This window comes from Nothoprocta perdicaria, unplaced genomic scaffold, assembly GCF_003342845.1.
Source record: "Nothoprocta perdicaria isolate Ctin4 unplaced genomic scaffold, notPer1 scaffold_269, whole genome shotgun sequence".
NCBI classification, from domain to species: Eukaryota; Metazoa; Chordata; class Aves; order Tinamiformes; family Tinamidae; genus Nothoprocta; species Nothoprocta perdicaria.
The window spans coordinates 59934-72940 of record NW_020455498.1 but is presented as its reverse complement, the minus strand read 5'-3'; the positions used below and the strand labels follow the sequence as shown (position 1 = coordinate 72940).

Genomic DNA, 13007 nt, shown 5'->3' with positions numbered 1-13007 from the left:
TCCCAACTGGGCATGTTAAATATTTAGGAGATTCTGATTTCTGTTATAGCTGTACAAACTACACTAGATGTATGGCTTAGGTAGAGGTCCAGTGGAGACAATTCGATTTGTGGTAAGTGAGGACAGAATTTGGTCTGGATAGAGAAGTGTTAGCACTCACAACATGGGAAGGCTAATGGGAAAGGACAGAAAATTTCAGTTTTCTTTAAGAAGAATGCAAATGATTTGGTTCATCGAGGCCCCTGAAAATGAGATTCTTCATAATGATAGGGGAGTAAGGACAGTGCTAGAAGTGTCTAATAAAACAACTATATGCTGTATTAGCCTTACTATATCCACTGAGGCCTCACTGCAATCTCCGGTGAGGCAGTGCATCACAAGCTATCCCAAAGGCTAATGAGGTTCAGTATAAGTGTATGGTATAATGAAAAACCCCTTTTCACTTCCTTCCTCCAGTTAAAATGGCAGCCTTAGCTTTCAAATTCCTGACTGCATATCAGTGACAAAATCTGAATCCACACAAAGCAGCATGAGCAGTGATGAATTGTCATGAAACTGCTTGGTTTTTTTTTTGCAGAGAGCTTCACAACTGTCCAACGTCCTGAAAGAAATAGCGAGATCTGAGAAATTCAGCAACTTTGATATCTTCTACATGGATTTCCCACTGAGACAAAGTAAGTTACATTTTTTTCTCACATTTGCTCTCAAGAAGCATTTAGACATTGGTGTCAGACTGCTAATAATGCTGCTTATATGCAGCCCTGCTGCAGTGTCATCACTGCAGCCAGTCTGCCTGGGCAACGCTGGCAGCAGGACAGCAGGGTGCCTTGAAGTGTCTTCTCCTGGTGCCCCTTGCAGTGAATGCACCGCTGCATCCAGGTGCAGATGACAGCACCAGGCAGTAGGCGTTGAGTGTTGAGCGTTGAGTGCTTGAGTTGGGCGTTGAGTGTTGGGTGCTTGGCATCAACGTTGGGTGTTAAAGATGGGATGTCACCTCCTACGCAGGGAGCTGCAGGATGACCTGAACCCCAGCTTTCTCAATGACCAGTGCCTCAGGAAGGGGGCTTTCTCCTAGCCARTTCTCCTACCCAAGCCACAGAGCTGCCCTCTCCACACACAGCGTTTGAAAAAGCACAAGCACCTCTCCTGTGAGGAACTAGTTTCTTCCTATGCTTCCTTAAGTACCTGTAAAATATTGCAACTCAAATTTGCAAAACCCTTCCTAACCTGATCTTGAAAGAGTCATTAGATAAGCAGCTTGCCCAAATCACTTCCTTCTGCAATTGGCACTTCAAAACACACTCACCCATTTATTTGCCACTATCCGTGTAASAGAACCCAGGTTAATCCTCTCATTTCAATTAAGTTCAGTTAAGGCCTGGTGTCACTCGTTCTCCCCCCAGCACTGCTGTGCAGGGCCCTGCTTCACCTGCAAGCAGGAATTTCTGAAGGGACAGAATTGCTCTGGAGAGATGTTAAATGTGCATCCCTAACACCCTTCCCTGTCAGTGGCTGCCTGTCCTTGGCAGCATAAAACTGTCAAGGCACCTAACTTTATTGTAAAAAAATCTCCGTTGCAGTCAAATCCTATCAAAACTGGTAAACTTGCATGACCCAATTCAGAAAGCTRGTTCTGGGACTCATGCAGACCGCGGAGAAGAAGGTAAAAGATGATGGGAGGGAGGGTCCCTCTGTCCAAAACTTTGGCTCAGAGATGTGGACACCCCTGTCTAGTTAGATATCGTAGTGCAGGTTCAGGATGTCCAAGTCTATTTGTGAATTTTGTCTCAGCTACTTAATATTTAACAAGTCATTAAGATTAGGAACAAACTACCTGCTGGGTAGGCAAATTACTTTAATAATTAAATTGCTAACTTTAGGTAATTTATTTGCTTTCATGAAAAGAAACATCTTAATATAATTTGCCATTCGTGATTACATCGCATTAAATAAATGAGGTAAACAAAATCATGCAGGCACACACAAACATCAGCTCTGAAAGACACTTTGCAAAGTTTCCTGCAGCCCTGGAGCGGACAACTTCAGCTTCCCGTCAGTAAAACTGTCAGCTCCGGAGTGTGCTTGTGAGGAAGTTATGGCTGCTGACCTACTTTTCCAGTCTCTTTCTGAAGCAAGCGCAAATCCCTCCCTAGACTCTCCAGACATCAAATATTTAGCAGCAGCATCATGCTGTGATCAGTACGTTGACTTCAAGCTGGCCTGTGCATCCATATATACCCACATTTATCCATATATATAAATGAGAAGCTCCAGGATTTCTTGCAATTGATTTTGGGCACTAGGTGGATATTCAAGTCAGATGTTGGCTTTGGATGAAGAACTGAGCAGTTTCTTTAAGCAGGACTGCAAAGACAGTGGTAGGAGGTTGATCATTTTGCTTTTTTCTTAATGGGGCTGTGAGCAAGCATTACCCTAGTTTAGGCAATAGGCACTTTTAAGACTAACTCTGGACTTATCTGACTGAAGATAAGGACTACTCTAGGGTTTTTGGATCGTATTCACTTATTGTAATATAGATGGGTTCCACTTACTCATTCTGGTGCTTGGACAGTAGCCCCTCTACAAAGCAAAACACCATATACAGTCTCATACTCAGTATATAATATTTTATTTAATGATATAGACAAGTTGACCCTATGGATAAGATATGTCTCATGTATTGTAAATTTGAAAAAAAGCCCCCAAGACTCTGCCTTTTAGAGGCTGCATAGGTTGCTTTGATGTTAAATTAAAGATCTCACATTTGTTTCTATTCTTAAAGCAGGAATAACATTGTGCCTTTAAATGGGTTACTTTGGTGTTGAACTAAGGACCTCATATCTATTTTCTTTTTTGTCAAAATAGGAATATTAGCACTAAAATCTATGGATTCAAAGTTAAAATGAGGACCTGGGCATCACTTTTTGACACAACAGAGTCCAGCAAACAGAAGTGAATTTAAATCAAAAATGTATTTGAAAGGAGAACATTTTTCTCCTGACAGGATGCCTGCATAATGCTATTAAGAATTTTTAATCCATCATTATAAAAGAAATTACTGAATTTAGAGCCTGCTAATGCCATATCCACTCGTCCAAGGTTTGATCATTCTCTAACCCTTTTGAAGAGAGAAAGCTTTTTACTCCTCTGATCGCTCTGGGGCTTACAGCACCGCATCATTTGCATTGAAAGGCATCCTTATGCAATTCACAAAGGTTATTCTTTTTGTTAGAGCTGAAAAAGACCACTCAGAAGAGAAGTAACTGAAAATGACATTCTGTTCCTGAAGACCATGTGAATAGTGTTAGCACCTCTTTCTATAAAAAACCCTGCTCCCTTTATCTTTTATTATCTTTTCTTTTTCTTCTCTCTTTTTTTTTTTCCTGCTCTGCTGAGGATGCAGCCTAAATGAGACATGCAAAAGTATTACATCAGCATTAAATAATTTATGGCATTACTTGCCATGGCGTCAGCGCTGGCTACAAAGCAAATCGTTTTACAGTCGCTTATGTTCAAAGAGCTTCCTCGCATAAATAGCCAGGATTAAAAATAACAACAACAATAATAATAATAGCAGCAAGGGCGGAGGCGCTGCCTCAAGGGAAAGGGGGTGGCACTTTGATACCTTTATATAATTGCCCTGATAGGAAGGTGTGAGTGGCGCGTGGGGCGAGGCGGGCGCTGACCTGTGCTCCTTGCTCCGCAGCGGCCGAGCAGTGGCGCCGCATGGGCGGCCAGCCCTGGCAGCTCATCGAGCCMGTCGACGGCTTCCACCCCAGCCAGGTAAAAACGCAGCTCCAAATGGGGGACRTGGCTCCCAGGAGGGTATCCGGCGCCCCCGGGAGCCGCCTGTCCCACGGCTGGGACGAGGGAGGTGTCTTCAGTAAGAGCCCATGGTGCCGGCAGGGAACTGGTGCTGGAACGCGCGGGTCGAGCTCTGCAGATGCAGCTGCCGAGGAGCAACATCTTGGGCTGCTTGGCCTCCAAGGACTGCGGGTGGCAGGGCTGGGGTTTGGTCAGGAAGGAGGGAGAAGGGAAGAGCTGTAAGGGCTGTAAGGCCACACCAGCCTACCACGAGGATGCCTGGTTCCCACTGCACTTGCCTGCAAAGTCGCTTCTTCTGGCCCTGTAAGAGGCTGCTAATGAGCACCTTTTGGGATGAGCTGCAAACCAAACCATCCTTTCTCCATGCTCCAGCTTCAGGTTTCAAAGACACCTGCAACACAGCAGCCAGTCTTCCTAAAACAGCCCGCAGGAAAACCCTCTGCGAGCTCAAAAGTGGTGCACAAGCTGTAGCAGCCCCAACAAAGTCATGCCTGAATTTTCAAGTCAGCCTTGTTGCAGTTGTCCCTTCTCCACCCCAGCCAGCATCAAAGTTAGCAGGAGACATTGAGTAATCCAGGCCCCCTAAAAATGGAGGTCCTGACATTGTCACCTTGAAGTAGACAATTTAGGACATGAAATTAAACTGTCCAGGGCAGCTTGTTTCCTAGAACCCCTTGAAGCCCTAGGGTCATGATGCAAGCCACCAATGGCTCAAGCAAAGCTGATGTCTTAAAGCAATTTAATCAGTTGACAACAGGTAAACCCAATTCCTGTGTTTACAGTCTTGGCTCTTATGCAGCGATTGAGCTAGAGTTGCTCTCAGCTACATTACAAGCAAAGGAATTGCAGCAAGTGGGGGAAGAAGCTGATGGAGATGCCCTTCAGCAGCAGAGCCAGCATCCTTGTCTGCCTCTGTTTGGAAAGCTCTGCCAGGCAGCCCCCAGTTACACAGGGGATGGGCCAGAGCGGATATCCCTCGAGGATACTCTGGGGCTGCAATAAGGTGAGCCCGGCACCGCAATCCCTCGCACTGCCTCCAAGGTAGCTGCTCCCTGCTCCTGCTGGGCTCCAGGCAGGGCTGCGTAAGAGCGCTCGCAGCCCGAGGCCACGCAGAGCTGCGTTCGGATTTTCCACTGCCGGCCTTTGGAAACAAAGCAGTTACAGAAAACTTGGCAAACGAAATGAGAGGGAGAACACCAATAAAACGAGCCCTATTCCCAACCCTACCATCTGCGGGAAGTGTGTGATGGAAGGAATGTGGTGCAGAGAGGCAGGAGRAAAAAAAGCCTTTGGATGGTTTTTATTGCATATGCTGTGCCCGGCCCGAGGTGTTTGACAGGCGCCAGTGGCAGCAGGTCTGCRGGGGCAGCGGGGCCGGCAGTGCCCAYGTCGCAGAGCTCTGCGGCCGCAGCAGGGCTGGCCTGGAGGGGCTGCTCTGAGCCCCACAGGGCTTGGCAGAACGGCCTCCAGGGCAGCCACAGGCTCCTGCCCTGCCGAGCTGCGGGATGCAGCCGGGGCACCTGGTCATCCCCCTTCCATCCCCCCTGGAACTGGCATCCGCAGCCTTTACAGYCTCCTGCTGCTGCTGCTCCTCAATGCTCATGCTGTTGTTGGTGCCTTTTCTCTTGCGCTCAAGGAGCCAGCTGTAGCCACTCACACCAAGTGAGTTACTGCACTTCCATAGGTATTAATTAGCCTTAGTGCTGGCACTCTGCTCTGGAAGAGAGGCCAGCCTAATAAAAATCAGTGCAAAATCAGTGCTCCAGGTGACCCAGCTTGGGCAGGGTCGTTGGCCTAGGCAGTCTTCAAAGGTCCCTTCCACCCTAAAACATTTTGAGAAGGGAAAGAGAGAAGAAGTGTGATCATAGAACAATATTTAAGAGTACATTTGAGAGTGAGAAACAATTTCCTCATTTTTTATGCCTCTTTTTTTTTTTTTTCAATTTCCTCATTTTTTATGCCTCTTTTTTTTTTTTTTTAAGTTTTACTTTTTTCCAACATGAACGCCTCTCGTCAGGCACTGCTTTAAACCCATGTAGTTCTCCCTAGCGGGAGAGAATTGATGCTGCGCAGCTTGTCAAATGAATGAAGTCTCTAATTTCAAGCTCTGTAGCTCTTCCCCCTCTCCTTAGGTACGTTTTGGCAAATAAGGATGATAGATAGGATATGGTTTGGGGCATTTTCACTGAACCTTCTCTGCAAAGATCTGAAAGCACTTGAGGTACTCAACACCATTTGAATTGAGGTCCCAGTACTCCAAGGAATATGTAAACATGATAAACATTACGGGTCTTGTGCTGGACATAGCAAAACTTCTGAGCTGGGATGCGAACAGAGCGAGGTCCCTGTGTGGCCAGGGCGAGCTGGAGGGATAACACATCCCCTTGGTGCTGTGGGACAGGTGCCAGCTCTGAGAGCTACCCCTCACCTCTCGCCCCTTACTGCCCTGGCCTCCCTCCCACCCAGAAGTGGAAGTAGCAAAGCAGTAGCCTGTACATCCCCGCCAGCAGCTGTGTCCTGCAGCCCAGCACTACAGTTAATAACATGAAGAAGGCAGATKGGAATTGAACCTGCTTCATTACATCTTGTGCATATGCTTTAAGGAGRAAGAAAATGCAGCACTTCATTTCTCCTCTTAGAGCTGTTTTGGTTGTTCATGAGGTAGAAAAAGACTAACTTGGGACGCTCAAGCAGCAAAACGAATCCCCCTAGTCCACACTCCAGAGAGCATTTTATATTTAAAACTATTTGAAAGAGGGCTAAAGGCCAAGTGCTCATTTATTCAAGCAAGGCCATAGTTACATTCTCTTACTGAAGGTTTCCTGTGAAGAACAGGTGTCTACTTGGCTGTTTCTTTAACCTCACACAACAGAAGGCTGCAAACTAACACCCCTTCTTGGCCTAACCCTCTCTGTATTCGGTTCCAAAGATAACAGGCAGCTCTGAGTTTTCCAAACCGCCCAGCCCAGAGATCAGGCCTTTGGCGCAGGGAATTTGTACCTTGGCTCTTGACATGAGGTCTCCCTAATTCCATGGGTGGGTGGCTGGGAGAGCCACGCGAGGCCCTGCTCAGGCAGCTCCCAAAGGAATGTGGCTTTCTCCCGCTGTTGGCCCCACAAGGAGCCTTAGGACTTGTCCTCTTTCCTGTGAAAAACCTCAGTGAAACCCCCTCTGTGTGGCAGCTGCCTTTCAGCACAYGCTGCTTTCCAGCTTATTGCTGTGCTTGCAAGGCACAGCTGGGCCTTGCCGGAGCCTCCTGCAGCAGCGGCTGCAGTTCTTGCTTTACGCAGTTACTGCAGAAGCTGCTAAAGGCCCCAGCCTCATGAACCCCCCTGAGCTGCCTGAGCTGGGGGAGCGTGGTGCTTACGTACCCGCAGCAGAGCCCAGCTGGGGCACCAGTAGCTTCTCCCTCATCTCCTTCCTCAAGTCGTAGCAACCCACTTTCCTAACAGGGGRAAAAAAAAAGCCCAAATATACACCAGATTAGTTGTTTATTTACAYTTTGCTGAAGCAGGAGCTCATCCCCAGTTTGGCAGAGAAGAAAGTAGACAGGCAGAAGCTGCTCAAATAACCTCCACCTCCCCCTTTCCCTACTGGAAATGCTCAAGATTTCCTTAAATTTTGGTTAGAACATTACCCTCACAAAAATTTGACTGCAAAAAGCCATGAATTGCAGCTATTCTTGAAGGCTGAGCTCTTTGAGATTTAAAAAGAACAAAAAAAGTAATTTCTAGAATGAAGAATTCCTCTCAGGGCCACACTGCTCCTCTAAAGTAGCTCATCTCAGCCCTCCTTCTGGGCAGGACCTGCAGTTTAGGATTCCAGGCATACACACCCTAACCTGGAGTCACGAGCGGTCCAAGCAGTGCAGAGTGTAGCTCTAGGGATCCCGCTCCAGAGGCTGCATCATGCAAGAAAAACTGCTTAAAAGAGAAAAGCAAACCCAGCTTCCCTGCCAAAGCAAAACAGGGAAGGCTTAGGGGGTTGTAAGGGTGCATGGGAGGCCAGAATGGGCCATTCTGATGCTGAGAGATCTCCAGCCTGGGAAGCAATAGGTCTTCCTAAAGAAAAATGTGGTTGGTTGTGTTAGGAAATGGGAGCAGGAGAAACTTTCACATTATCCCACCTACCCTCTGCGCCAAAACTGCTGCTAGTTTAATGAAACCTCAAGTGACTGGAGTGCAAGACCTTCCACCCCACGCTTGTGGATCTTGGTATATGAGCTCYGAATAAGAAGTTCTGGTCTCCTGGCCCATCATTACAGCTCCTTCCAAAAGGATAGTATTTTAAAGTGGTACATGAAAAAAACACAAACGTGCACACATGCACCCTAGTCTGTTCTCCAATACAGTTTCTCCCTTAACAAATAGCTTTGCTAGCCCTATTTAAACCTCAATCCTGACTAATCTGAGAACAAGCTTTTGCATCAGAAGGGTAACCTCTGATAAGAAGGGTAAGAAGTTACATTAAAAAAAAAATGCATTAACTTGATGCAAAAACTTAGCTGAAGGAGAATCAGGCCATTCTCTTGCCCCTTTCCCCTCCCCTTGATATTCTTCATCCTGCCAGTACTGCAGAAGGGATTCTTGGACCTTCTGGGCGAGACTTCCAGGGCAAACCCTCTATGCAAGTCGGAGCCCTTCTGCTCTGGAGGGAAAAGCTGCTTAACAGCTCTCTGCACTTCTCATGGCAGGAGGCTGTGAAGCCAAGCAGTAGCAGGTGTGAACTCAGACAATCATAGCAGGTTCATTTTGAACCTCCATATAATTGGGCCTCTTCTTCCTAACCCCCCTGGTTTCCAAATGGGATAGTGGAAAGAAAATTTATCAGAGGTATGAGAAGAATTTAGGAGCCCGAAATCCTTTTGCCTTGCAAGAGATGTGTGTGTTATATCAAAGTGGTGTTTCTGAAATTCTTTCAAAATGCTTAAAGAGGGAAAAATAGCAGCAGCCCCCATGACTTGGGAACAGGCATTATAGGCATGAGCAATAAGTTGGAGATTGCCACGAGGCTGTAGGATTTGCTGGCTGCTTGTGTTATAGGTATATTTTTCTGTAATTGATGAAGTAATTTGCATCGGAGACAACACATTAATGGGATGCAGAGCTGTATTGAACTCCAATTGTTCTTTATGCTGAGTAGCTTAAAAACAAGGCTGGTTCAATGAAGTATTTAAAAAAAAAATCAGAGACAACCTGTCATCTTACAGGAAAGAAGTCATCAGGCTGTTGCTGATAAATCCAGTCCTTGCTTTGGTCAGAGAAGGGCAAATATGTGATCCTCCCTTTTTTATTGTTCTGGTGGGTTGTGAGCTGCTGAAGCAGCTGGAAGCAAGTGTTTTCTTTGGTTAGAGGTTGCTTTCTGCAGAGTGCTGTGCTGAAGCGRGGACATAGCAGCAGTGCTCGGGAGTGACGGTCCCTGTGCCCCCTGCAGATCGCCGCGGCGCTCGGAACRAGCATCACCTGGCAGAAGGCGCTCCACGAATGGCCCCAGGTGCTCGGAAAGGAGAACCCCTTCAACAGCCAGATCGAGGCCGTATTCCAAGATCAGGGCGGACACTGATTTCCAAAGGGCCGGGGCCCAGCTGCACGTGCACGGCGCTGCTTCCCGGGGCCTTCAAGGAAGCAAGATGATTCAAGACTGAAGAAGATGGAAGAGGGCACCAGATATCCAAGTCAGACTTCTCCCCCTCCTGCCCCCAAAGAGCAGCACAAAGAGCCCATGAAGATACCACGGCAGCCCCCTCTCCAAGGCTGTGTCCGAGCTGTGGAGCCACCCGCCGGCACAAGCAGCTCAAGCTCTCACTGGGGAGCCACAAGAATAAAAGTGACAGGATGCCTGCCAGCCAGGCCATTTATTGTCCTGGGTGGCAACTCCACAAGACTTTCCTCCCTTGCAACAAATACCTAGCCCAAGTTCTAMTTCCTCTGCTGTAAGAACATGTTTCTGGGCTTCTACTTACACTATTTCAACAGTTAATCTGATCCCAAAAAGGAAAAAAAAMCCCAAACTCATTATGTTGCTCTAGATTGTGTATATGTAATTACCCTGGCTGTCAATACATTATTTAGCTGCTATTTGCTTATTAAAGCGTGCCAGGAATAACAAGGCACCACAATTCTGATTTGCCTGGGAGTGTTAGTTCAGCCTCAACAGGCACAGGTTCTTTTCTCCCAGCATTTACAAGGTAGAAGCCTGACAGCCCTTCATGTATTTACAGTAGGCTGCTTTTTTTTTTTTTTTTTTTTTTTTTTTTTAACGCTTTGGTACCTTTTTACTTGCTCAGAACAAGCGCAATAAGCCCCGGCCTGTTCCTTCTACAGAGGACCTATGAAATCACTGGATAACAAACAGTCCTCATCCACACTACTTCATGTGGAGAGTTCAGAACGACCAGGAGCTCTTTGACCAGCTTTCCCAAGGGGATAACGGGAGAAAGAAATCAAAATTAGACAGTTYGTTCTACTTATTGGAGCCCTAATAACAGTGAAGCATTTGTAGTTTTCCTATTATCAGGCAAGATGCAACAGGCACTAACCATACACTGAAAATTATCTGGTAAATGTAGAGTGTTAATGTGACAAAACATCTAAATTTACTAAGGCACAGACTCAGGCTGCTCTTTGCTCTGGATCTGCTCTGTGCTYAAAACACTGGGTGTCTTCCCATATGATCCACCCCTTTAGCTACAGAAGTAGCCAAGAGGCCTGGTCTTACACCTGAGTGCCCCAGCCACTGGAGATGCAGCTGATGAGCATCTTGGATAGGCAGAGGATGACTTGCATCCTTGTCTTGACTGAAGCATCTGTTTTGCCATCCTAGATCCTTTATTTTTGTTAAGGCAGGCACTACTGCATTTTTTCTAAGACTAGAATTCCAAAATATGGAAGCACAGCAATTAAAGAGGGAAGATGGAGTGGGGAAGGAAAGACAACTTTAGGCAGCCAAATTTCCAGGCACTCTCACTGCAAATTGTTGCGTTCCATTTGAGTTCAGCTCTAATAACAGCAATTAGGAGTTTTACAAGCCAGCAAAACTGAAACTTCCTCAGCTAAGAGAGGCTTCATGGCTCAGAGCACACCACGTTCCATTTATAGCCTTCCTATTAGTGAGCATCTATGAAAAGTTTCTCCTTCAAATGACTTCTCAATTAGGAAAGAAAACCTGAACCCTGCTCCATATCCGAACCCCGAAGCTCTTCGGGGTAGCGCTAGCAGTGCAATCACTCCAGATCTGAGGCTGTAAGGGTTTGTGAGGGATTTCATGAAATGGGCTTGCTGTTGGTGAAAGAGCACTAGCCAAACTCTTTTCTCACTCCTCAGAGGCAAATCTCTGCAGTTCAGCATTAAAATTAGGTTGTACACAGCAACTTGATCTGTAACTACTGTAAAAACAACTTGTGAATAAAAATGCATTTGTAGGCCTGTGAAGGCATCACCTTTTACAACCATGACATTTCTCTGTTATTTCAAAGAACGGGAAGAATGGCCAGATATCTGCATCTTCCATCATTAATGGCTTCCTGGTGCCATTCYAACAACGTGCCCCATACTCCAACCAACTGTCCTGAAAGCAGCCCACTAATTCTAAAGCAGGAACAGGCTATTCCCAGTCTAGTCTGGTAACTGTCTCCTGATCCTTGGAAACGCACAGGAAAAACTGGAGACTTAAGTCTTTCCATGATATTACAACTGTGCAGCAGAATAGATTTCCAGAAGAAATGGTCTTTCAAAGTCCCCTGCCAGATTTAAACATACAAATACAAGGGGATTATGGTACTTGCTMGTTCCAAAGCATGAATAGGATTTTTTTCTTGTTATTCTGCTGTTCCCAAAACAATTTGTAAAGACTTAAGACTCTGTTTGAAATAAGACAGTAGAAACATTTATTTCTGATGTTTAGAACTACATCTATAGCTACTTGAAATTATTTTACTTGATTTGGTCTGGCCTCTTCCAGAAGASATCAGCTACAAACATGGAAAGGAAATGACCTGTAGAGCTGAAAGCTCTCACTGCTTGGAGCTTCTCTGAAGCTCTATCAAACAGTGCMGTCTCATCGAGTTTGCAGTGTAGCAAAAACTCAAATGCAGCATGCAAGACCTCAAAGACTGTGGGCTACAACACACTTTTTGATGTTATGATAGAGCACAAGTTGATATCAAATTGATGTTCTCTAGCCCCTCTGCTTTCACTGCTCATCAAGGCTTCAGCACAGCAGCAGCCAAAAAGCACTGTTGTAAAAACCATCCTCCCTGATACACCTTACTCCTTGCTACCCCCAGAGCTCAGAAAGCAAACAGCTCCACTCCCGCTTTGCGGAACAGCTCACTTGGATGGGTGAAAGGGATGGGGAAAGGCACACAGGAGTCCAAGTCACTTTGGGGGCGAGGAGAGGCTGCTGGTGAGCTAACATTGCAGGCTTCTGCTGACTGCAGTGGAGCACCATCACCACCGACACCTCATGCTTAGACCTCACCATCCAGGTCAGCTCCTTACACCAGACACTCTTTGCTTTCTAACTTCCATCACCTGTTACATTTTGTGTTGTACAGTTTGCACATTTCCTTGATGAGAACTTTTTTATAGTAAGTACTGAACAAACTCAGACTAATTTCTATAATGGTTAACAGCCCAATTAATAGGAAAAAGAAAGATTAAGAGAAATACCAATCCTATACAAAAGGGTATTACTCCCTTATACATACACATCACGTCCATTTTAACTTCCTTTTATTGACTTATTTTTCAAATTTTACATGTGAGGATATTTATTGAGATCCTGCAGGAAATTTAAGGTATGTTAACAGCATAGGAAACTTGCTCTTTCAGGGGCTCTAGGCTCACATAAATTCCAATACATTCCAGCTAGTTTACAACTATCACCCAATGGCAATCTGGCCTCCAACTCAAACATTTAGTGCTGGTTACCCCCGAGACATCCCATTGTCTTTCCAAACCAACCTGTATTTCAGGATACACATACTGAATGGAATTCTGTGCTAAAAGGTACGTGAAGTTCAGCTTTTCTTCTTCTCCCTACAGATTAGYGCCTTAACTGTATATATTACACTAGGAGAAAACTTAAAAGATTTTATCATTTATTTTGAGGGAATAAAATAAATCTCAATACATAATTTGGAAATATTTAAAGATATCAGAAAAAGAAAACTAGATTTAAAA

The 13007-nt window shown here is 45.7% G+C and overlaps 1 protein-coding gene across 1 annotated transcript in view; it reads left to right on the top strand.

Annotated features, from left to right (window-relative positions):
- AOAH (acyloxyacyl hydrolase) overlaps nt 1–10060 on the top strand; it is a 72519-nt gene extending 62459 nt beyond the window's left edge. The window contains exons 19-21 of the mRNA XM_026040832.1: nt 578–674; nt 3707–3783; nt 9259–10060. Of these exons, the coding sequence (XP_025896617.1) occupies nt 578–674; nt 3707–3783; nt 9259–9387 (303 nt within the window). The 3' untranslated portion in view covers nt 9388–10060. The remainder of the gene's footprint in view (nt 1–577; nt 675–3706; nt 3784–9258) is intronic.
- Nucleotides 10061–13007: the final 2947 nt, after the last annotated feature.